The sequence below is a fragment of the Aythya ferina genome (genome assembly GCF_964211825.1).
Source record: "Aythya ferina genome assembly, chromosome: 8".
NCBI lineage: Eukaryota > Metazoa > Chordata > Aves > Anseriformes > Anatidae > Aythya > Aythya ferina.
In genome coordinates this window covers 3,027,709-3,052,985 of record NC_140304.1, presented here as the reverse complement: position 1 = coordinate 3,052,985, position 25,277 = coordinate 3,027,709, and the positions used below count along the sequence as shown (strand labels likewise).

Below are 25,277 nucleotides of genomic sequence, written 5' to 3'. Positions count from 1 at the left end.
AACATTTCTTAAGTCAATGGAAACATTTCCAAAGACTTCAGAGGATCTAACCCTAAATCATACATTCCCTCGAGATCACGAAAGATGAGTTTCTCCCGACAATGATGTCTAAAACTTAATGAACTTTCATTATGTTTACGCGAGCCACCATTTCCCTCGCCCCATTCTTTAGTTTCCTGCTTCTCCTGCAGTTTCCTTGTCCCCACGGGTAGCTCAGGCAGCTCTGCTTCCTTTAATTAGGAACAGCCCCGGCCGTTCGCCTTAGAGGCCGAGTGGTTCCCTCCGGGCTGCCGCCGCCTGACGGGGCTCCCACCCCGAGCCTCCCGCCGGGCTCCCGCTGGTCTCAGCCGGGGCCGAGCTTTCCCCACAAACACCTCGACGCCAAACTGCGTTGTATTTTTTTATTATTTATTTCAGTATTTGTACGTGGAAGCACGCCCCGCGCGTGGGGCCGGGCTGACAGACTGGCGGCCCTCCCGGCTCTCCGGCCGCCCGTGAGGGGCTCCCGCACCCCCGGGGGAAGCCCTGAGGGGCGGCGGCGGGGCCGGGCTCCCCGCGGGGCTCGGGTGCCGGTGCCGGGCGGGCAGCGCTGCCGCCGCTGGCAGCGGATTCCTCGGCGTTGACGTCTCCCTCCCGCCCCGCTGCGCTGCGCTCCCCCTCCAGCGGCGCCCGGCGGCGGCGGCGGGGCGGGGCGGGGCCGGGCTCTCCTCCTCCTCCTCCTCCTCCCCCTCCTCCCCCCGGCCGGCCCGGGAGGGGCTCCGCCATCCCGGCGCCGCGATTGGCGAGCGGGCGGCCGCCAGGGCCGCGGGGCCGGGCCGCGAGGGAGGGACTAGAACTTTCCGCGGCCGCGGGCGGACTCTTCCCTCAGCCCCGCCGCAGCGAGCGCCCGCCGCCAGCGCCCCCAGGCAGCGGGGACCATGACCCACTTCAACAAGGGGCCCTCCTACGGGCTGTCCGCGGAGGTCAAGAACAAGGTAGGCGGCGGGGCGGCGGGCAGCTCGCCGCGGCTTTGTCCGGCTCCACGCGGGGCGGCAGGGACGGAGGGACGCGCACCCCCCCGGGCGGGGAGCGGAGCGGAGCGGGGAGCGCTGCCCGGGTGCGGGGCGGCCCCGGTGCCCCCCCCCCCTTCCTCCGGTCCCGGTCCCGGTCCCGGTCCCGTCCCGGTCCCGCCGGAGCCGCGTGGGCGGGGCCGCGCGGCGCATTCCAGCCGCGTGACATCATGGGCACGGCCGGCGCGCGGCCAATCAGCGGGGGCGGCCCCGCCCCGCCCCGCCCCGCCCGGGCACACAAAGGCGCGGGGGCGGCACCCGGGGGGGGGGCGGTCGGGGGGGGGGGCTCGGCCCTGAGGGCTGCGACAAAAAACGGCGAAAAAAAATATATATATAAAAAAAAAAGTGAGCCTTGACGTCACCTGCGGCCGCTTCCCTGCTTGGATGATGCCGTGTGTCAGATGCCCTTGTTTGAAACCTTCAGTGCTGGTCCCCAAGCAGTTTTATTTTCCTACAGAAGGCAGGCGTGCTGATAGCTGTGCTGCCTGAGGGCCCAGCTCTGCTGGATAGAAAAGTCTCTCGGTTTTGGTTTTTGTTCTTCATTTTCTCATTCGGCACTGTGTCAGTGTTCAGAGAGACCTTTTGTTTGCTGTGGTATTTGGATAGATGAATGTAACATGTCTTGATGCTGCCTAAGAAATTTTTTAAAATTTACGTTCCAGATTCTGGCTCTAAGCTTCAAATCCTTATTCAGTTCAGTTTGGTGTTCAGGGATGTATATATTTTTTTAGTTTTCTTCTGAGGCCCTGCCCGTCTCTTGTTTTGCTCCTTACCTCAGGTGACCGATGAGGTACCTGCTCCCATTACTGATCTCCTTCCCCCTCTCAACCAATAAAGGGTGGAATTTGGGTACTGGTTCCCAGCTAGAAGGAAACTTGTCTGCATGAGAAATGTGCAGGTAGTCAAACTAGCATAATCCCTTTGAAGTTGGTTCCCTGTTTACTTGAGATCATAGCCGATACTTGATCCAAAACAAATGTTCGGCGAGGAGCCTTTTAAGTTGCTTTAAGTGGATATTTTTTTCTGCAGGCGGGACATTTTCTTCTGAAGAAGTGGGACGGTTTCTGCAGTGCATGATGTTAGCGTAGTTTGAGACAATGATTAATGAATTAAATAAAGCTACAAGCTGGAGTTTTCTTGGTCTCTGACTTAGGACCAAGGTAGCAAGGCGTTAGCAGAAGCTTGTGCTCCGTTGTCTCACGGCATAGTGCGAGGAAGAGACAGGAACGGGTAGGAGCCGAGCAGGCTCCGGGTCGCTCAGCTGCTTCCTCACGGCTCCACCCTTCCCATATCAGCCGCATTGGGATGGAGCCTTTATCTATCTTCTCCCTCCTCTCAGCTTTGGTGCGTTGCTGCTCCATCCTAGCTGCGCCTGGAAGAAGGATGGCAAAAGCAAGGTGTGGGTGGGGAGTCAAACTTGGTGTGGCCTTCGGCAGTCCTGCATCTCGCCTCCAGTCTCCACCATTCCTCCCACACCGCCACCCAGCAGGGAGTTGGCCTCGGCCCAGGCCATTTTCTGACGCTTTATAAAAGACGGGGAGTACCTGGAGGGAGTCTGGCTGTCCCTGCAGCGGTGACCCCGAAAGGCCAAGCGCTGGCGACACGCAGGAGGCAGGGATGAACAAAACATCGCCAGGCATGCAGGAGGGCAGTGGCGCTTCCTGCTTTCATTCTCAAGGGCAAATATGAATTAATTAGCATGAAATCAAGTATGTGCTGAATTAAGACCAACCAGACCTAGGTATGATTATTATGCTCCTCCTGAAACTGCTGAGGAGAAAATTCTTGTACTGTATTTCACTTGCTATAGGCCAAATAAAAACAGATTTAATTTCTTCATCCAGAAATTACCTTTTTGTGAATACTTTAACATTCCCTGTTCATTCCCAGATTCAAATTACTGCCTTTCAGACTTTATACCTTTGTGATCCAGTTGGCTCAGGATCTAGGTGAAGTTTTGTCTGCCTGTAGCTGGCCTGCTGGGTCCTTTCCCTCCCCTTTCACAGTCTTCCTTTCAACATAAAGATAGTAAATACCCTTTTCTTTTTAAAAAGTAACTTAAAACCAAACTATTCCAACTGTACACTTTTTTCCCCTCTTTTCACACTTCTTATATACTATTTTCCTTCAGCAAACCTTTAGTTTTGCTCACTGAGCATTCTTTAGGAACCTTATATAAGAATTTTTGCTGCTGATGAAACGTATTTCTACTAACATTTATCTGTAATGACATAACAAAAATTAATAATAAGGCAATAGTGAGGCTAAAGGCAATGAGAATGCTTTCAGAGCACAGGTGATGCTAACTGACAGTGCAGGATTTCTGCTTGCCCGTTCTCTTGTACAGAGTACTCTAACCTTTAAAGAAATAGTATCTTTAATTTACGAGTTATGAATTAAACACAGGTGATTAGTTTAAAACAAAAACAGTCTGGCCTTTCCCATGATACACATCTTAACAGTTTGTTGCATGGAGAGTAAATTAAAAAAGCAGTATTTTGATGCTGTCAGAAACATTACAATAGAAGTATTGTACGCTGAGATTTTTCACAGGGAATTTCAGAAGCAGCAAAAGGGTTTTAAAGGATCAAGCGCTGAACTCCAGTTTGCCCCAATTAATTCATGGTTTCTGATCATTGATCGTTGCTCTTGAAGTTAACATTTACCAGCTAAATATGAGGTTCATTGTGCACAGGACTGATTTTGTTCTCTTCATGTCTGATTTCTTTATTTTTTTCCAAAGAACTGTGAAATTTTTCCAGCTGGATCCAGGCTTTAGTAACAGATCTGCCATTCAAATGAACTACTCGTAACTTCGTCTTTTATATTGATTGTCTTCCAGAAATCTCAGAGCGCAAATCTTCAAGGATTTTATTTTTGTGATATATGTTCCCAAACCTCCTTTATAATTGTAATGTACAAAGATGAATGAAAAAAATCCACTATAGATTTAGTTAAGAAGTCTGTCCACCAGATACGCAGAATGCACCGATGTAAGAAGAGCATGGTACTTAGTGGTCTGCTTCTGATAGCGAAGTCAGCACAAATCTGACCACAACCCACAAATGTTACAGTGGCTATTCCATAGCTAAACTAACGTTCAGTCCGTTTGGCACAACAGCTATATGTACCACTTAAAACACATTACTGATGCAAACGCAGGCAAACTTGCATTTTGTAAGTTAGTCTTGAAATGCCAGATTTTTTAATGTATCAGCAACCTAGGTTACTTCTAAGCTACTTAAAATATGCTTGCTGGTTACTTCTTTCCAATGCTTAGTTTTACTTTGACTGATAATACTAAGTTTCAGTAACTTAGGTGCAAGGTCACTTAGAAAATGGTCCTGCCACGTGCTTCCCTTCACATCCAAGTCACGCGTTGCTCCCTCTCTGGACAGAAGTCTCACGCCTGTGAGCATCCTGGGCGTGAAGAGCCCTCACACCAATTCAGGCGGCATGCAGAAGCCTAATCAACAGCTACACGTTTAGTTTAGATCTCTTTTTCAAAGGGGGAAGGTCTTCAGACAGCAGGGAACCTGAACTGTGGTGTCTCCATCCACTGCTGTCTTCTCCCTGCTCTGTCTCCGCGTGCCCGACCTGTTTTTTGTCACACTGCTCACTGTCCGAGGACAGGCCTGCTCTCCTGAGCGTCTCTCAAGCACAGGTTTCCAGTTCACTGGGCATTGCTTAGAAGCGTTAATGCTAAAGCAGCAATAGGTGGCCTTCCTAACAAGCTGGTGGCAATGAAACCTGCATAGTAGACAGCTCATATTTAGAATATTTCTCTGTGATAAGCAGAGAGACGTATTTTGCCATGGAACCGTTTCCCTTGCCAGCTAACAGGGATGTGAGCACCCAAAGCACAAGCCTTGTTTCTGTGTGCCGAGCACTGCCCAGCCTGCACCCTTCCCAAGCCCACGGACCCTTCCTCAGCCCACCCGGGTAGGCCCGTCCCATGGCCACGGGTGGCCCCACACGGCTAGGGGGAGGCACACCACAGAAGGTGGCTGCCGGGAGGACGTTTGGCCGGCACTGCTGGCACCAAGGATGTGACGGGCGATGACTTTACCACACGGTTTAAATCCCCAGCAAACCTCGGCGTGTCGCTGTCAAGCTGACCGCTGCTTTTGGTTGTCCCGATGTGTTCCTAAACTGGCCGGGAGCAGCGTCCCGCAGGAAATCCTGAACTGTGGGACTTGTGTCGGCATCCTGCGTAAAGCCCTGCATGGCGGGTGGAGTCTCGGGTCTGTCCCTTGGCTTACCCTGTCTTTTCGGGGAGGAAGGTGATGAATGGCAGAGCTTAGCTGGGATTAGCTGCTGCTGCCCTGTGAACGCCTCTCTGAGGCGTTCTGAGATGTGAGGCTGGTTGCTCCATGCTGGTCTTGTGGTTACCTTGGGCAGCGTGTTGGCTGCACTTCCAATTCAGAGCTGTTAATTTATAAAGTGCCTTACAGAAACATTTCTGGTGGATTAATAAACTTCTCAGTAAAACTTTCACTGGTGATAGAAAAACATAAAATTTGAGCTTAGGGTTTAAGGGTGGGGAATAAGCACCAAGTTTTGCAGCCTTTATGTGCAAGCTAACAGTATACCTCCTGTAGCCAGAACACATCTGAGGAAAGCAAATTGAATTTACACAGTCGTGATGATTAAATACGATTTGTAGTCTCAGAAAATAGAAAATGTAATTTTCACTTCAGTAATACTTGCTTGTTTCAAATGTTTATTTATTTTTTTGTGTGTATGTGTGGATTCAGAGTTAGACTTGGTTTAGAATTTGGAGAAAAGTACCTAATATATATATATATATATATTCCTGCTGCTGAGTCAATACTCTAAAAGCTGATGGATGCGTGCACGTGTTGTTTCAGGATAATGGCACATGAGTAATTTTTTTCATCTCAGCTTTCTTTGTAAGTATTAATTCGGAAGCTTTTTCCTGGGTTATAATTTACCTTGGAGAGTAAAGGATAGACACTTCTCTGTGTCCAGGATTGCTGGCTTCGGTAGCTACGTAACACCGTATGCGCTGTGCATCTGACACATCCTTTTAAGGAAAACTTTCTAGAGATTCCCATCCCCTATGGAACAGTACAGGAAAGGCCTTCAGTAAAAATGGGCCTGAGGCCAGGACACGTAGGGCAATTTGAAACAGATTTTTTCTAAGTGAGATCATGTGAAAATCCCTCTTTGTAAGAGGGACTCTTTTGCTTAGAAATGCTTTTTGTAAGTGTTTGATTCTACACAACTGTTAACTTGTATGGATATATTCAGCAGCAAACGTTCTCTTTTGGGTAAATATTTTTGGTTTTGCAGTATTGCCTCAGTAACGTATGTTGTTTCTGTTTAATTGGATTGAATTACTTTGTGTTTTTCTCTACCCTTTCGACTTTCTTCAGGTGGGTGGTTCTATGTTCGTGTTTTCTTTTAAAAAATAAAATAAAAAAGCAACCCTTCATTTTTTCTTAAACCAGTGCCGATTTTATTAGGTACTAGGAGGGGAGACATAGTGAGAATTCTTACTGCCTTTATAAAGCCATCTCTTCCCTGAAGCAGATGAGATTCTGGTGTTTCCTTGCTGCCCTGAAAGGTGTTCGTGAGGGTGGGATGTGCTCTCCTGCATCAAGGACTGAAGAGTTACAGATCAATGCCAAATGAGCCTCCCTAGCTCGCCTTGTATGCTTGGACCATGGCTGTTCCCAGAGTGAAACCAGACATCACAACCATAAAAGCTTTACCTAGCTTTCCTGTTAAGAAAGCTCTCCTGTTATATTGCTTTCCTGTTGATATTTCCACTGCTACAGCCTCTTATTTATAGACAGATAGCCTGCTCTTAGTACTCCTCGTTACGCTTGAATAAGAGTGACTTAACTAAAGTGTTTTTCTGTTGTCCCTGATCCGTTGGCTAAAAGCTCCCAAGTCTTGCCAGCAAAAGACGAGGCAGAAAGAACAAATGCATACAGGAAGGCGTTCGCTTATCCCCAGAGGCTCGGGGTCAGGGGCAGCTCTGCCTTGGTGGTGAGCGGGGACCCCCGTGGCACATTTCCCATCCATGCTGAGCAGGGCCGGGCCAGGAGGAAGGCCCACACGCAGCCCCCAGCCCTGCTGCACAGCAGCTGGGGCTCGTGGCTGCCTGGTGAGTGCTGAGCTGCCACTGCTGGGGCTCTGTAACACCACGCTGCTCCTGCTCGAAGTGGCCCTATCTATAGCACAGCTGGAAGTCACTGCAGCGTTAACTCAACAGAGCATATACAATTCAGACGTCTATTGCTAAATGTTCTTTGCAGATTTTTGTAGGAGGCTGTCCCCTTACCTTGCTGAAATTCTTGTAGTAATCATGGCCAAATAGAAGTAAACAGTTCAGGAAACTTTCTAAGAAAATAAAGACTACTGCCTCTTCATTACGGCCTATCTGGATAGCACCCTTTATCATTAGTAAACAATGGCATGAAAATCGTTGCGATATGGAAAAGTACCTCTCTTTTAAAATAATGAAGTGGTTTTAACAAAAATTTTAAAAAGATCTGTAAGATTAAACATCAGAGAGAGAGAACCGGTCTTTTAACGGGTGGAAAAGAACTGGAACAAAACGTGACTAACAAAGGTAGAGTTCAGTCAGGGCACCCCAGCACTTTGTTCTGCAGAAGAATGATGGAACCTTCAGCACTTTAGGTCAGGGACCCCTCTCAGTTACACTTCGTTTGTAATATAGCATTGCTCTGCTCTTGGTTCACCTTGTAAGTTTGGAAAACACCCTGCACGCCTCAATTCGTTGTAATGAGACTACAACTTACCTTGCAGTATCCAGAGTTTGGGATGCTGTGCATACGTGCAACCCCTACCCACCCCTAGTGGTGCTGACTATTGATAATCCTGTAGGATTATCAGGGTCTTTCACCATCTGTGCCATTCACTATCTGAGCAAAAGGAGCTGGCAGGAAGTTTCCAGAAGACCAACCACAACCTGTAAAATGAAATCTGTTGTATGATAGGGGAAGACCAGTAACTGCCCCCTTTTTTTTGTTGTTGTTGTTACAAGCTATTTCTGCCCAAGGTGGATTTACATAAATTAGCAAGGAAGAAACCGCTGAAATAAATCAAGGAACGTGTTTTACCTGTAAAGTGCAAAAAAATCTATATGCCCTTTCTGAAAGACTTTTCATTGGTTACTAGCAGTAAAACCACAATCTTTAAGTTTTTAACACTTTTGTAGTATATACCATTCACAAACATTTACACATGATTAATTAAGCATGCGTATGGGTTACTCTCCATTTGGATTTTTGACCAATTCCAACTCTTATACTGCATTCTGTACGTATGATGTGAGTACAGCTGGATTTGAATAGAGATGAAAATTCAGTCAGATGCCAGAATAGCAAATAAAGCAAGTGAATTAAAATAAACAAGTATCGTTATGGTAGTTTTCTGTGTAGAATAGATCATCTTAAGTTCCATGCTAAGAGTGTGGTTGTATCCAGTGGTGTAAATGAGCCGTTTCAGATCAGTGTGTCCAGCATCCCTTCTGCTGGGATCTTCATACCGATTGGAAGACATAATTGAACTTACTTTCACCATTTTTTCATGTTAAAATAAGTCAGTTATTGAAATGCCTTAGTTTGAAAAACTAACATGAAGAAATATTCTTCCAGTACTTGCTTAATTGCTGAAAAATCCTGCCTTAGAACTTATTACAGGATGGTTAAATCCGAGCATCTTAGTGGTTTGACTGTCTTTAGTACTTTAACAATAGTACTTTCTTTCACACTAGTTATAAACTTCCCATATAGCAGGTTTGTGGCTTGATTTTCACATAACTTAAAATATAATTTAAACAAACAGTTGATCCAAAAGTTCATCATAAACTTCTTAAAAATACCTATTCTACTGTCTGTTACAAAGATTTTATGATTTCTACAGAACTGCCTACAGGATCTGTGTAAACAGGGAAAGTGTCATGCTAAATTTCAAATGGTCTTAGCATATGTTTTCTTAGACTTTCTTGAGTAATCTTCCAGATTTTAAATGGTAGACTTTTAAAGATGGATATTATTACAAAATTAAGTAAACATTTTCTAATATTTTTCTACTTTTTTTTTTAATATCACAGTAATTGCAGATCATATTCTTCTTGCAACTCCTTCTACATGGTTAAAGCGCAACTTCCCTGGGTGGCCATATCCAGAATATTCTTTGATGTTTCCTGGAATACAATCAACATTTTTTATCTCCTACTGGGACGTTTTAAAAGCTGTTCTACTGGGGGAGAAAAGTATGTAAACTTGAAAGAGCGCATGATTTTGTGGATAGTTGTAGCAGCAGTAGAGAGTACTCCCAAATAGATATAGTGACCCTTGGTGCTCTTGCTTTCTGGCTGCAGGCTGTCCAGGCTTTGAGAACACCGTTCCACCAGCACTACCGCAGGAGGAACCTCAGGAGACACTTTCTTGTTTGCTACTAGGGAAAATACGACGTTCTCAGAATTTTTGATATTTGATGTTTATGTACCGGGATGCTCAGTTAGATTTTGTTTTTCCCCCACCCATTAAACAAGCAATTCACTGGTCTTTCTGGACGGCATGGTAACAGTATTTTCAGTGTATGGCTCAGCGCTTTTCTTTCAGAAGTAGTCACTGCTGCTGCTGGTGTGATCTGCACCCATTTATTGTTGTACCAGAGTTCAGTAATATTGGGGAAGGGTTCAAATCCAAGTAAAATCTGTTCTCAGGAGGTAACAGGTCTTTGTGCATTGATTGGGATCAGTACTGTCCTAACTGAGAAGAAGCACCAGAACTTTACATTCTGGTGCTTTTTGTGCAGTGAAAACTGCCATGGTTTAAAATAATGGGTAGTGAGTATTACTGAAACCATGTTCTGTAAAGAAATTCAAACTATTCAGAAATACACAGAATAAATAGTACAATGCAAACAGATTTGATATCAAGAATAATAATGTATGGTGACAGGAGCAGATTATAGAATCATAAAACGGTTTGGGTTGGGAGGGACCTTAAAGCCCACCTAGTTCCAAGCCCCTGCCATGGGCTGGGACACCTCCCACCAGCCCAGGTTGCTCACAGCCCCATCCAGCCTGGCCTTGAGCACCTCCAGGGATGGGGCATCCACAGCCTCTCTGGGCAGCCTGTGCCAGTGCCTCACCCCCCTTTGAGTGAAGAATTTCTTCTTAATATCCAATCTAAACCTACCATTTTAGTTTAAAGCTATTACTCCTCGTCCTATCGTGTTGCTGCAGTTGGAAGTAGAAGCTGATCAATGAGGAGAACAGGAGTTACAAGCCAGAAATCTGACTGTGACAAGAAATGATTATGTGAACGCGAGGGGAAAAAACTGTGAAAACAAATGTCAGTGTGAGAGAGAGCTGCAGTAACCCAGCTGCACAAAACAGGGTAGATGCAGTATTCAGTCTGAGGATGGACACGAGTCTGAGTTAGAGCAGTCTGAGGGAAGGGATGGTAACATCTTTTTCTTGACTGGCTTGTAAGCTGTCACAAAATCGTACTGGACAGCCAAGGAATAGAACACATAGTTCTTCCAGCCTGCTGCTCTGGCAGCAAAAGCCCATCATGACTACAGGTATCTTGTTTGTAAGATGACTTGGAAACTGTGAGGCATGGCTTGTTCTTACTTCACAGAGCTTCAACTTGTGCAGGTGGAAACAATGCCAGGAAATTTGGATTAATTCTCATCCATTCCTCTTTTAAGGTTTGTGATCTAAATTATGATTTACAGAGAAAACAGTGAAACATGAGTGAGTTACCAACTATGCTACAAATAACAACAAAAAAAAAAAGTTTAATATTAAGCAAGATGGATACAGCTGTAAAAATTTTGTGCTAGATAGTGTGAGCTCTATCTAGCTCTCAGTGAGCTCTTTTAACATTAGTTTTACACACTGTTTTCTGCCTTTCTGTACAACAGTCCATAATGACAGAAGAAAACTGTGTGTTCAAACAGCAGGGTATGCTTAATGGTGGCTTGCATTTTGTACTGTACCTTCCCATTTATTTTTCATCTGGCTTTCCGCATTTCTTCTTACATTTGGGTTTCTCATTGCACAAATATGCATCCCGTGACATCTGTTTTTGCATGGAGCCCTGGTCAACATACATAAAATTAACAGGGAATTTTAATTTGTCCGTATGGTGAAAGTTCATTGGGTTGGTAGCTCAAATGACAAAAGGCTCCACTTGATGGTGAGCTTGGTGCTGTCACTCCCTCTTCTGCCCCACCTTCAGTAAAACCAAAGCTTTGTAGTTTCCCACTAAGATTCTTTGTCTCATTTTAAAGGTTACACACTTTATTTTATTCTACAACTAAAGCACTTTGTTGACAGAGGTACTTGCTCCAACTAGAAGCCTTGCGCTGAGAAAGGCTGATTATATCCTTATGTTACTCTCCCTTAGCCCTGAAGTTTAGATATGTACAATAATCAATTTACACTTTCAACCACAAAGTTTTAACTCGCTTGTATAAAAAGTAAATCCAAACAACCTTAAAAAAAAAAAGTGGGAATTGGAAACGTTCTGGAACAACAGGCAATGAACACAACAGGGCAGTTGAGATGCAAGGAGCAGGAATGCTGCAGAATAGTTTGGGATTAACCTTGTAGTCTGCCTCACTCCCGCTTTGACAAGCACTTGCTCTTAGGGTTAAAACTTTTGACCAACGATCAGTTTTTCAGCTGTTTTCTGGTACTTCAAGTACAGCATGCTGCATGCTAAAGGCGTGACTCCTGCTGCGGGGGCGTGAGGCCTGAAGCGCAAGTCAAAAGTTCCAGAAGAAGGAAGAGTTGTTGGCAGATGTAACGTGATAGGGAACTTTGGAAGTTTTATCTTCTGGAACTGTTCTTTTTAACTTGCTAAATTCTGTGTTTGTTAGTCCCAGTGACTTGTAAAAAGGTATGCAGCCTGTGTAAACCTTTTCCTGAGATACCGTTACAGTATTTTTCCAGAGCACAGCAGCAAGATAGCTGAACTCGAACCAGAGATTTGGCGTATCTATAGCCTGTAACGTGCAGTGTGTACCGTGTAATTTGGAAAAGATTATTATAAACGGACAAATGAAAGTCCATATGAGATCATTTATGGTGTGAAATACTTGTTAACATTATCACTCAAACTCAGCACCCTACAAGCACATGCAGTAACTCGAGTGATCTGCCTGCATCCCTCGAGGTTGGCAAAGATAACTTTGCATTTGTTTCAAGGAATCCATACCCTTGATAAAAACAGCGATGATGATTTCTCTTGTACTAAGGATGGAGGGAGGTTTTTTTACACTGTAAGAGGTCCCAAACGGGAAAGTCCTACCTGAACAGAACAAGATGTGAGGATCAGAGAGAGTTCAAGAATCCCGAATTCTCTGTTTGCCAAAACAAGCATATTATAAGTAAGCATGGATAGCATGAAATACTGCAGTAAGTTTATCCATGTATACCATCACCAAAGCATATTTCACTGTACATCTAAGTATTGTGAAGTTTCTATAGGAATCAAGTTTAACCCAAGCATTTTAGCCTAAGGCATATGTATTGGCATACACGTACATATATCAGGATGCCTAGTATTATATGCGTGTGACATTCAAAGATGAAACTTGGCATTTAAAATAGGAATTGCTAGTAAGAGTAAGAGCTGACCTATTGGTACCCCAAGTTCTAAAGCCAAGTCTGCTCCTTCCGCTCCAGAAAGACAAAACAAATAAGGAAGCAAAAGCTTAAAAAAAAAAAAAAAAAAAAAAAAAAGCCCCTCCACCTTCAGAACTGAAATGCATCAGTTTTAGGTTATAAAGATAATGTGCTTTAAGTTATCTGTAATAGAAGATTACTATATGGAAGAGATTTTACCTAAATTTCATACTGTGTTAGTAATTTTTTTTTTCTTTCCTGTTTCTGTGCATCATTAATGAGGCAGTCTTCTATCCTGGCTCTGTAAGACAAGATTATATACAGGACAGACTCAGTACAGCAGCAGCACTTAAGCACCTGAAACAGCTTCTGATAAATTTAAATCCTTTAATAAAATGTTAACATTGTATGACTGCATGTGAAGCTCAAGAAGACAAACGTAATGTCTATGATCTCAACTGGTACAAAAGAGTCAGCTCAAAATGTTCTTTTAAAGCATGGAGAAGTTTTCCTGATTTCCACCTCCGTCCCAAAAATTCAGATACAGCTGGAATGTTTTGCAGAGATGCAATTAACTGAAGTATTTTATACAGCTCTATTTGAAAAGTACTTTTTTTTTTTTTTTAATGAAAAGAAGCCAGTCCTAAATGACAATAAGATCCTAATTTTTCTGCAGCCTCCTCTTATGACTTACAGTAGCAAAGTGAAACCTACTTAGTCTTCTGAAGATTACCTCTACCGTAAAAGTATCATATTTCTACTTAGAGTTAATCAGAAAAGTTGTCTTCAGTTGTCAAAGTATTTTTTCTGTGCTGAAAGCGAAGCCAGCTCTTCCATATTATGAACTTTACTAATAGTCAGGAGCTTGTAAAAGGCAAGTAACATGTACTTGTTTCCTCCCACAACCATAGAGCACCTACAATTTTTCGCCACTTGCGTAAGTTTAGTTTCCTTTCAAAGAGGCTTCTTTGAAATCTGTATCTCAGAAGTAACAAGAACAATAGCATCTATAGCTTTATATCTTTCAAGAATTACAAGAACAAAGTAAAGAAATTATATTAATAGTTGGCTTCCTGCTGTTTTTAAACCAGATTTTAAATTTTTATATCCATTGCTACAATTGGATCTTTTCTACAGTGTTCTGACTGGTACCTTTTTTCGATGGCACTGGTGATGAACACTTTGAATTAAGGTGCTTAGCTACTGCTATCATCTTTGCTAGATGGTGCTTTCTTTTTTTGTGAACATAAGTTTTAAGCATCTTCCATGAAAGTCAGTACTTTAAAAAGAATCAAATGTTGGCATGTTGATAAGCAGTAATGGAAAAAGCCATAAAGTTTTTCATTTATATTAAAGCTTCCAACTTTCCCCTCACAGATAGCAATCAAAGGAAAACTGGAACAACTGATAGTGATAGACATGTGGAAAATATGAAGTATTCACCAGTTTGGTGTTGCATAACTTCTAATTGTGTCACTGGGAGTAAAAAAAAAAGCTAACAATTCAAAGTAAACATAATACTTTGCTCCTGGTACCTGACCCAGGCTCTTCCTGCTTAACTCCTTCTTGTCATACGTTTAAGCCAGATTATAAAAGGTTTCCATGTCTTTACCTTTCAGATAGAGTAAGTATAACTTTCAGAGAAACTATCACCACTCTTTACTTTCTGTAACCTAGTTGCCCACCAGTTCAAATACATCAAAACAAAACCTTTGACATATTTAAATCAAACCGCACAGTACTTACTGAAGACAATGCAGAAAATTTTCAGATTTAATAGCAATGCTTTTAATGCCAAAAATGCAAAGCTTCCTCACGTGTTTAAACATTTATTTCCTATCTGTATTTAAGCACAGTAGCGATATCCCCAAGAAACTTTAAAACCTCTTGAAAAACTGAAGATTTTAACACACGTGAGAGTACTCCAACATAGAGTAAATATTTAAGAGACATGATAAAATTCCATCTGATTACTTCCAAGTTACCCAAACAGTGGGGGTTGTGGTTCACTATTCATCTCAGTTGTAATCTCAAATGTGGAATGTACTTTACATTATATGAGAAAAAATGTTACCTTTCTTTTTCCTTTATATACTTGCAAATAAAGACTGAAATAGCCACACGTAGAATTGTTTGGTGGTACTCTGTCTAGTAGACTTTATATTTATTTATTGTAAATAGGGGGAGGGAGGAGATGAGTGATCTTTGAAGCGCGTCCCTTGATCGCCAACTTCTCTATAACCTCATTTACTTCCATGCACTGGCAATTTTTTTCTTCTTTTAAAAGGAAACTAAGTTGTAGAAAGACAACTCCAGTTGTACCCTTCCAGCTGCAGGATGGCTGACCTATCACTTAGCATTGCCTTTAAGCTACAGTGAAACAAACTGCCTGAATTTTGAGGTAGCATAAGGTTTGTTACATGTCTAACTATAACTAAAGAATAGCGGAAGAGAGCATAAACCCCTCTGTACCCATGTGCGTGTTAGAGCTGAGATTTTCATGTTGTGTGAACCATCAGCACAGAAGCAGCCAGCCTGCACAGTTCCTTCCCCTACCCGGAGTACCAGAATGGGCTGCGTTCAGGCCTCCGCTGAGCTGGGCATTTCGGAGTATTACCTACAGCACATCTCGTCTGTACATCTAACTTCAGATTTTGTCTGCGCGCTTCAGTAAGGTCTCTGTAGGTCCTTTAACACATAATAATGTCATGCTACATTTTAGTCTTTGGGATCTGTCTCCTCTGCCCGAATACTTTGACACACACATACAAAACGATTGATTCCGTTGTTTCTGAGATTGCAGCTCCGCTGTGAGTTTGGCGCAACTCAAGCAGCTTGTTCAGATGTTACTAGGGAGACAGACCCAGGGTGTGATCACACAAGCCTGGTTTCCATAGGAATCAAAAATAGCCATGAAAAGTCATTTGTAAGCTAACCACCAGGTCAGGAAGGAGAAAGACAATAACCAACTTCCTCATACACCATTTTCAAGACAATTAACCTTTCTGGTAGGCCTCCAAAAGGGGCTACCCTCTCCTTACAATCTCCTATTACAATCACTGAATAATGTGGTAGCACTGAGTCTTGGGCTAAACTTAAAAAAAGGGCAAGAGGAGTATTTCTTAAAAAAAGAAAACGAGACAAAAGTGGTGGCTTTTGGCTGTGAACTTAGCAGCTAACTTTTCTAGTCCACTTCTCATCTTAGCTATGTAGTATCTGAAAAGTATGATTAAAGAAAGTCATTTTCCTCACGCTGAGCAGGGTAACCTGAGCTTTCTTCCTCTTTTCTTCGATAAGAGAGAGCACTTGATTGTTTTAGACCACCATTGGTCTGAGCACTGAGGTACGTATTTACTGTCTTGTGCAGAACACTGCGGAGTTCCACGTATTAATCAATAAGGGAATTATCCTGATCTGTAACTAAGGCACCAGAGCAGCACTATTACGAATAGTTTAAGGAAAATAACTATTACTCACTGTAGTTTCTGAAGTAAAGCCAGAGATACGGGAATTTTCCATTCCCCTTAGAAGAAAAATAGAGAACAACATACTGTAATTTTTCAGTTTGGTCAGTTTGGAGTTGGGGATTGCTAATGCTAGCCAAAGTGCAGCAATTTCCTCTCTCCCAGTAATTCAGATAGATTGGAATTATAATGTCCTGCACTATAAAATGGTTGCTAATAATGGTCTTAGCCTTTCTGGGATGGAGTCTATATGCAAAAAGTATGAAACTTACATTGTGGCATGAACGTCAGTGGCGTTACCTGAGCTTCCTGTTAGGAATCTGTAAGGGACCGGCGGCCGGCCGAGGTGTCAGTGGGGAGTGCTGCAGGCACCCCTGCGCTCGCCTGTCAGTCACGTTCCTTGTGGCAGCTTCCTCACCCCAGTCCTGCTCACTGACACACGTGGGACGACTTGTAATGCAGGTGGAAGGTGTTGCCAACCTCTGCCCTGGAGAGGTTGGTTATGCCATAAAGTCCTGCGCTCAGTTCACTTGTTGTGTGTGCAGAGAAAGTAGCAAGTTATAATACTAAGGATTGCTTCCACTGAGGTAATCCCTTCTCTCCAGCTTGCCCCAATGCTTTTCAGCATCACCTGTGAAGAGCAGGGATGGGGAGCCAAGGGCAGAGAGTAGAGCCTGCACCGTTGAAGTGTGCTGGTTTGCATCAACTTCCAGCAGTGAACTCTGAGTATCTGGAAAAGGCATTCAAGTCACCTTGCTAACAACTCTTGGCCTCTGTTTGGTGCCTTGAACTTCAAAGACCAGGCTTCCTCTCTCTACCATAATAGTGTACTAACTTTGCAATGAAGACATGAGATCACAGCTTATTCCATGTGAGTCTTCCAGCAAACCCAAAGAAAAGAGGAATAGCAGGGATACTGACTCCTAGCTTGGGGGTGGGCAAACGCCACACACAGCCCCCAAATTCCCTCGCAAGGTAGCTCTGGATGTTGTAGCAACAAGGGGGAAAGCTAACAAGCCATGTCCATTAATCATAATCTAGGTAAAGAAGCAAATCCACCATAATCTTCTGGTAAATAACATCAGATCTATTATGCTAAAGTTCCCATCTGGAAGTCTGTGCTGGAGCAGTACTACTGATGCTGTGGCAGTTAAAAATTCTTACTTCCATAAAACATTATTTCACTTCTTACTTGCTGCTAAAGTACAACTTAGATGTAAAATATTTTTTTAAAAAAGTCCTTATTCCTCTGCAGCTATCAAAGACTGTTCACAAGTTCTAGCAAATCTTACAGTAGGAAGAACTGTTAAAAGTGCTTTAAAGGACCATTTCCGAATAAACATTTAGTAAAGCCATTAGCATTGTAGTAGAAGGAATAAAGACATGTATCTGTAGCCTGATCACTAAAATACCATACTAAATAAATGCTATGGCATACTCTTTGAAACAGATTTGGGAGAAAGACTTGCAGTTTTCTCTTGTGAAATAACTTTACAACTGCTTCTGTTACAGATAGCCCTCAAGTATGATCCCCAGATAGAAGAAGACCTGCGTAACTGGATAGAAGAAGTTACAGGACTGAGCATTGGAGCAAACTTTCAGCTGGGACTAAAAGACGGCATAATCTTATGCGAGTAAGCATTAAGTAACCTTATTTTTAGCATTTTTCCACATTTGCAGAACTGAAGAGGGACTTTCTGAAGATTCCCTTCAAACACAACAATGACAGTCAAAGATAGCAGACAGTAGGGTGGGAGACAGCTTCTTTGAAATTGTGGAGAAGAATGAGAAATCTCCTTTATACTTCAGCAAAGATAAAGAACTATTTCTAAATTTAACAATGAAGCTCTTTTCTGTGATAATGAAATGGCACACAACAATAATGACTTGTCTGTTAGACTTGTTAGACCTGAGGCACTCTGTATAAATCAAAAAACTAACAATTTTGATTAAACTAATGCAACTAATAAAGTATGAGTGAAAATATTATATGCCTGCACAGATGATATAAGGATGAGATTTATTGTTTAAGCATTTCCCTTTTTTTCACCTCCCCAGGCTTATAAATAAGCTGCAGCCAGGATCAGTGAAGAAAATTAATCAATCAAAACTAAATTGGCACCAGGTAAAACAACAGAATAAAACCCCAAAACTACACCTCTAACCCCTCCAACCCCAAAACAGTTCTTTTGTATTAACAAATTTCCTCTGAATATCTACACCTTAATTCTTCATAGCATCAAGTTTTGTGTACGTGTAGCAAGATACACACAGCAGTTGAGATTACTGCGTACATGGAGAGCATTCAACAGGAGAAATTCTAATAACTAAGATGTCTCATAAATGGCAGTTGTCTATACATACTTAATAGTAGTGCTGTTAAATGAAGTTTTAAATGGAGAATGAACATAGAGCAATATAGCAAGGCTTTTTCCAAGTTTAAAACCAACAACAGCTGTCCTTCTGTCTGTCTTCCTTCCCCCCCCCCAAGAAAAAAAAAAAAAAAGAGAAAAAAATGTTTTAACCCAACAAAAACTAGAGTATTCCATCCAGACAGTGCTGTAAGGCTCTAAGGTCAACAGCTTGGCTGTACCTGCACATTTGAGGTCACCATACAAAGCATCCTCCTGAGAAGGCAGCTGGGGGACATAGGGGAGGGAAAGGACCCAAACGGTCTCAGAGGAAGTACTTGTGTAACAAAACTCAGAAAACACATGGTGCAAACTACAGTGTGTATCTGAGTTCATTATATCCAGATTGGATTTCATATGGGTGGTCTGCCAAGCACTTTTTTTTTTTTAATCCCCAAGAGACTTACCAACAGCACCATGCTTTTAGAGCATGCATTGGAAAGGTTGCTGGTTAGAGTTGGCTGCCTTTACTGATGCTGGATCGAGCTCAACACTGCTGTGTCAGCCTCTTATTTTATTGGTACCAAACACTAATAAATGCAGGGGATTTTTTTATTTTTTAAGTTTTAATCTCTTACAATTCCAAAAGGAAAGATGAGTTTCAGTCTTCACTTATGTACTCCCTATTACTTGCCGTTTTCTATAGTACGCAGTGCTAAAAACTAGCAGTAAAACCCAAAAGCTTGTCTGAATTTTTTCCAGTAGGTGATCAAGAGAATACTTTCAGACCAAGTTTAGCGTTCTTACTAACCACACAGTTATGTTTTTGCTTCTTTTACTCAAAGTTATCAATTGCTAAAGTCAAGCAGCATTGACATTTAAGTAAATTTTTCCTATTTGAAGGTTTTGAATTTGGATTTCTCTTGGGACACAGTTGAATTCTGTCATTACAACCCCCCTCTAACAGATACTCGCTGATAGAGAAATGCTAGACTAGACAAACCCTTAAATTGATTTCAGAAGTTTTCTGTAAAACTTTCTGTAAAACTACAGAAAGTAATCTCAAACTCCTCATTAGTCACTCTTAACCAGGCCAGCTGTTTTGACAAACTTCACAAGGCAAAGAAGGTGTGTAAAGACAAAACCAACACCAATAAGCCGTGAAGTTACTTAAACTTTGTTTCTGAACTGAAACACTGAACAAAAAATGGCTTTTTTTTGTTTCTGTTTAGCTGGAGAACATTGGGAATTTTATCAAAGCCATTCAAGTCTACGGCATGAAGCCACATGATATTTTTGAAGCAAATGATCTTTTTGAAAATGGGAACATGACTCAAGTACAGACTACTCTCGTGGCATTAGCAGGTCTGGTAAGTATTTGTACCCCTGGCATTGGTAGAAATCCACATGCCAGTCAAGATACTCTCTTGCCACTCATTTAAATACAGAAAACAGCATCCAGCCTATCAGGAGGGGATACATACTATCTACTAGATAGTTGCTCTTGAGATGGCTGTGTCTTCATTCCTTGAGCAAAGGCTAAAATTATGTTTTTTCAGGGAGACCTTATAGTGGCCTTCCAGTAACCTATAGGGGGCATACAGAAAATCTGGGGGACTCTGTCAGGGAGTGTAGTCAAAGGACAAGGAGTAATGGCTTTAAACTGAAACAGGGTAGATTTAGACTAGATATAAGGAAGAAATTCTTCACTCAGGGTGGTGAGGCACCAGAACAGGCTACCCGGAGCAGCTGTAAATGCCCCATCCTGGGAAGTGCTCAAGGCCAGACTGGATGGGGCTGCGAGCAACCTCGTCTGGTGGGAAGTGTCCCTGCCCATGGCAGGGTGGGTTTTAAGGCCCCTTCCAACCCCAACCATTCTATGTTCCTTGACTGCAGATACACAGAACCAGGGAATATCACAAGAGAACATTAATGCCTGCAGATTGTCCTTCCCACTCTTACAAAAGATACTTAGATAGCTTGGGAGTGCCACCTTCAAATGGTGATGGAAACTGTTATCTCCTCCCACCCACAATATATGGAGTTTCTCATACAAGTTAATCCTGCTTGTGGCATCATTTGAGAGACCAGAGGATCAGGTACAGAGGCAGCCTGCCTTTCAGCCTAGGTCCCTGTATAATAGTAGCAATTTAAGTAGCAGAAACTATACTTTTAATGCATACTTCAAGTAGCAGAAACTATACTTAATACGAAATACTCCTATTTTCCTTCCCCCCTAAATAGGCAAAAACCAAAGGTTTTCATACTACAATTGATATTGGTGTCAAATATGCAGAGAAACAAGCACGAAGTTTTGATGCAGGAAAACTAAAAGCTGGTCAAAGTGTAATTGGCCTGCAGGTAAGTAAGAAATTCATGTTTGCAGATACTCTTAACAACTTTCTTGTTTTGATTAACTGATTTATTCTGTACGCAAAATAAAAAAAATAAAAAAGCTGCAGTTAGAATATGTTCTTATCATGGAAGGAGGTGTGAGGTTTTAATTCCTGTAAGCAGTTGATTGCTGATTGCCTTTCTATGCTCATGTGACTGTCTGGAAGGTTTTTCTGCTTGTTCTAGATCTGATAATGAAAAGAGTAGCTAATATTATCAGTATTATCTCTGTCCCTGACAGCGGCTTTAAAATTAGTAGGAGTCTTTGGATATCAAAAGCTCCTTATATGGTAGAAGATTTTTTTTCTCCCCCCCTCTCTCTCCACTTTCCATAATAGTCATAAAACCCAAAATAACTGACATAAAATCCTAAAATTCCTGTGGTAAACAAGTTGTGGCAGTGAAATTGAATCTCTACTGTCCAGAGTAGAAGCCGATTATTATATTTTGAAGCATACATTCATTTCTAACTGCATATGCAGTTGGGCAAATGCCAGTCACTGAAATGCGTTAGGAGGACAGTTGCTTTATTTTACCTTTTGAAGCTCAGTATGGAGAAAGGGTAACTTATTACAGGTAGCGGTCAAGCTACATGAGAAAAGCATGCATTGAAATTACTTTTTCAGTCAGCCATCAATTACCAACTGTATGTTTCCTTACAATGGTGCTTGCTGTACAAATAGATCTCTTACTCTGTCTACCTCTTCCTTCTCCCCATAAAGATGGGCACCAATAAGTGCGCCAGTCAGGCGGGCATGACTGCTTATGGCACTAGACGACACCTCTATGATCCAAAAATGCAAACTGACAAGCCATTTGACCAGACAACAATTAGCCTACAGATGGGCACTAACAAAGGAGCCAGTCAGGTAAGGAGGACTGCGTGTGGTATTTCTAGAACAGACAGAGCTCCCAACCTGGGAGAGTCTGCAGGATGGGCAAGTGAGTTCTGTGGAGTAATTTAAGAACTTCAATTTCTTATCATTAACCAGTGTGTTCTGTGCTGAAAAATCTTCAAGCATAAAGGTGACCTGGCACTTTTAGAATTTTCCGCTGGCTGTGTTGTATCAGGAGAAAGCGGTAACTTCATTTCCAGTACTAACTAGACAGACATAAAAAAGAAATTACTTCCTGGGCACTACCTCAGTTCAAACAGTATATTCTTTCCAAAGAGGGAAAAGTCCCTTTCAGCAGGGACTTTCTTCCTAGACTTGCTTACTAGTGAACACGTGTGCTGTTCTGTTGTACTTAAGTTTGTACTTTCTAGCAATTCCAGTAAATCATGCAAGTTGTAATCATAAACCCTGTAACCGCAGCTCTTTACCTTCTTATTGAACCTCTACAATCCTGTTTCACTAGGCTGGTATGCTGGCACCAGGTACCAGAAGAGACATCTACGATCAGAAGCACATACTGCAACCTGTGGATAACTCAACTATTTCATTACAAATGGGTACCAACAAAGTAGCTTCACAGAAGGGAATGAGTGTGTATGGGCTTGGACGGCAAGTGTACGACCCCAAGTACTGTGCTGCACCCACAGAACCTGTCATTCATAATGGCAGCCAAGGAACAGGAACTAATGGGTCTGAAATCAGCGATAGCGATTATCAGGCAGAATACCCAGATGACTATCATGGAGAGTACCAAGATGACTATCAAAGAGATTACCATGGTCAGTACAGTGACCAAGGCATTGATTATTAGATTTGCATCAAAAGTTCAGTATTAGTCCATTATTTTATTCAGTAAGAACGAAACTAGCCTTGTGGAATTGTTACCTGTCTTTCCTACACACTATGCTTAATGTACCTAAAGAAATACTGCCTTACGTACATTCCTTTCTCCTTTCTCTGCCCTTTCCCTGTCTAGTTGCCTTTAGTGCTGTAACAGTTGTAGTCTACAGCATAAACAATAATTGCATATGAAGTAAAAAGGAATACTGTGAAAGGGGGAGTGCTCTCGTACAGCCAGGCCTTCTAATAAGAAGCTATGCATTTTTCACAATCTACTCAAGTAGGTTTACATACCACATTAAGCCTTCATTTGACATATTTACAGCTTTTCTGTTTTCCAGATGAGATAAAAGAATTTAATGCTTAAAATTAAATACGGTCTCTGCCAATTAAGTTTAAGACATCACACTAGTGATTTAAATATCATTACTATGTTTCTACGGTATTGTTTGCTAATGGTAAGTCCTGCATTAGACATAAGTGTGCATTTGTGATCGTGTATTCATTCCATTATCTACACTGACCAAACTCATAGAAATAGTTGTCTTACTAAAAAGGGAGCTTGTACAAAGTCTTGAGCCAACAGAAGTCCATGTTTGATGGTGCATTTACCTTTTATTGTGCCATAATATATCCATGTAGAAATGCTTTTTCTTCCTTGAACTGTATTTATTGCCACTTCTCAAACTGATCCCAGTGTATTTTTATAAATAAATATTTTTTCTTAAAGGTATGTAGAGGATTCTGCCTCATTTGTTATCCTACCATTATTAAAGAATAGATGGCAAAAATTATTCCCAAATCACCATCACCCTCGCCTCTGTTAAGGGCAATGTAAAACTGCTGTCTGTTGCAGTTAAGTTCTTCATTTTCCATGGGATTTAGTCTAACAACCTTGTAAAAATCTCTTGTGAGTGAGTGACAGTGACTTAACAGGAAAGGAATGTAGCTCCTTTACAGCAGAGTTCAGTTCCCCTCTACATTACTGTGAGATTAAAACCAAAGATCCTTAGATGTTCGCTAAATCCCTGCTCTTCTTTCAAGGCAAATGAGGAACTGCAGATACTTAACACTAACTCTACTTCAGCCTATAACCTTCCTTCATACCATCATTTTGAGAAATTAAAAGACACTTGCTTTAAAAGGTGAAATGAGATATCCAGATCTTCATTTCCGCTGGTCTGCAGTCTGAATTCTTTAGAAATAAAGCTCTGATAATAGTAACTAAATTGAAAACGTTTTTGTCCTTGCCATAAAATACAGATAGGCTGTACTAATTTACCTGGGCTCCTTGCAACGGGAGAAAAAAGAAGCTTCTATCAAGGGCAGGGGGAATTTCACTAGTCATAAATTCTGTGAATAATAGAAGGTATTTTAGCATGTAAGTTTGAGACTTGTATGAGATTCTTCCCTCAAGACAAAATTTTGTGCTTTGCTCCATTAAGTTTATTTTCAGGTGTGGTGACTTTACTTTCAACTGACTTATTTGATGAGTAAGCGTTAAGCTTATTTATTTCATATAATTTAAATTAGGAAGGACCTCTGGAGGTCATTGGTCCAAGCCCTGCATGTAGGGCAAGAGAATTACCAAGATGTCTGTTCAGACCTGCTTTTCCTGACCTATACTGTACTTCCCCCCTTCAAGACAATAGCATTTAACAATTTAGAACTAGGTTATTAAATGCTGAAAAGCAGTGCTATGATTGACAACAAAAGCTTTGCTATTTTCATAGTTTGAGTGAAGTTAGGATCTCTTTTGAAAGCCTGACCCATGCCTTCCTGCTATTTCTGATGCCCAAAATGATGTGTTAAACCACTTGCACATATTTATTATGTATGTACTTGAAAGGAGGCCCAAAACAATATGCAAATTGTTCTCAGCACACCTGTTCCTTTCATGCACAGAGGTACACAATGGAATCATAACTAAATTGAGTTTGAAGAAGACACCAAGCAAGACTAGATACAAAACTTCCCTGCTTAAAACAAAAAAACTGTAATATGTAGCTATTTTCCAGTATGCAGAAACACTATCTAATAGTCCCCACCTCTCTCTCTTTTTTTTTTTTTTTTTTTTTTTTTTTTTAAGGGAAGTAATTTCAAAAGTACCTTCCATTCCTCGGAATCCAGTCTTCTGTAGGTGCAGGAAATAGCATCAGTCAGTCTAGAAGGGTCCATGTGCTGTTGGGCTGCCTTATGGGGCAGACATCGCAAACACCAGAAGTGACTTGGACAAGTACCAGTACACGCAGTAGTACTAACTACACTCTCATGAGCTCTGCCTGCCTTCCTACACCCACCCCTGCACCTACTCCAGCCTGCTTTACAGTTGCCTGACTAGGTATCCTGCAGGGGAGGACAGCAGTAACAAGCGCTAAATAGCATCAGCTTCCCTGTGGGTGCTTTATGCTTTTTACTCAGGTGACGATTTTTGCAACATTTGGAGACTGTTGACATAATTACTAGAAGAATGTATATGATTAGGAAGTCTTGTGTTGCACCTGAAAGCTATAAAGCTATGCTTTCTGTACAAAATATAGTTAAAAGGTAAACATTCTGAACTGTTCTGTAAAATTATACCTGACTGAAAACATTCTGTTATCACAGTTGTAACTTCTGGACTACAGGCAGTACAG

The 25,277-nt window shown here is 42.1% G+C and overlaps 1 protein-coding gene and 1 long non-coding RNA gene across 2 annotated transcripts; both read left to right on the top strand.

Annotated features, from left to right (window-relative positions):
* The first annotated feature begins 765 nt into the window (after positions 1 to 765).
* On the top strand, positions 766 to 23,374 carry CNN3 (calponin 3). The gene is made up of 7 exons (XM_084528382.1): positions 766 to 974; positions 17,673 to 17,794; positions 18,219 to 18,285; positions 19,744 to 19,881; positions 20,756 to 20,872; positions 21,628 to 21,774; positions 22,265 to 23,374. The coding sequence occupies exons 1-7, from the start codon at positions 918 to 920 to the stop codon at positions 22,610 to 22,612; spliced, it is 996 nt and encodes a 331-aa protein (XP_084384508.1). The 5' UTR covers positions 766 to 917; the 3' UTR covers positions 22,613 to 23,374.
* LOC311440886 lies at positions 9,164 to 17,059 on the top strand. The gene is made up of 2 exons (XR_014695644.1): positions 9,164 to 9,321; positions 9,430 to 17,059. It is a non-coding gene; the product is annotated as an uncharacterized lncRNA (long non-coding RNA).
* Positions 23,375 to 25,277: the final 1,903 nt, after the last annotated feature.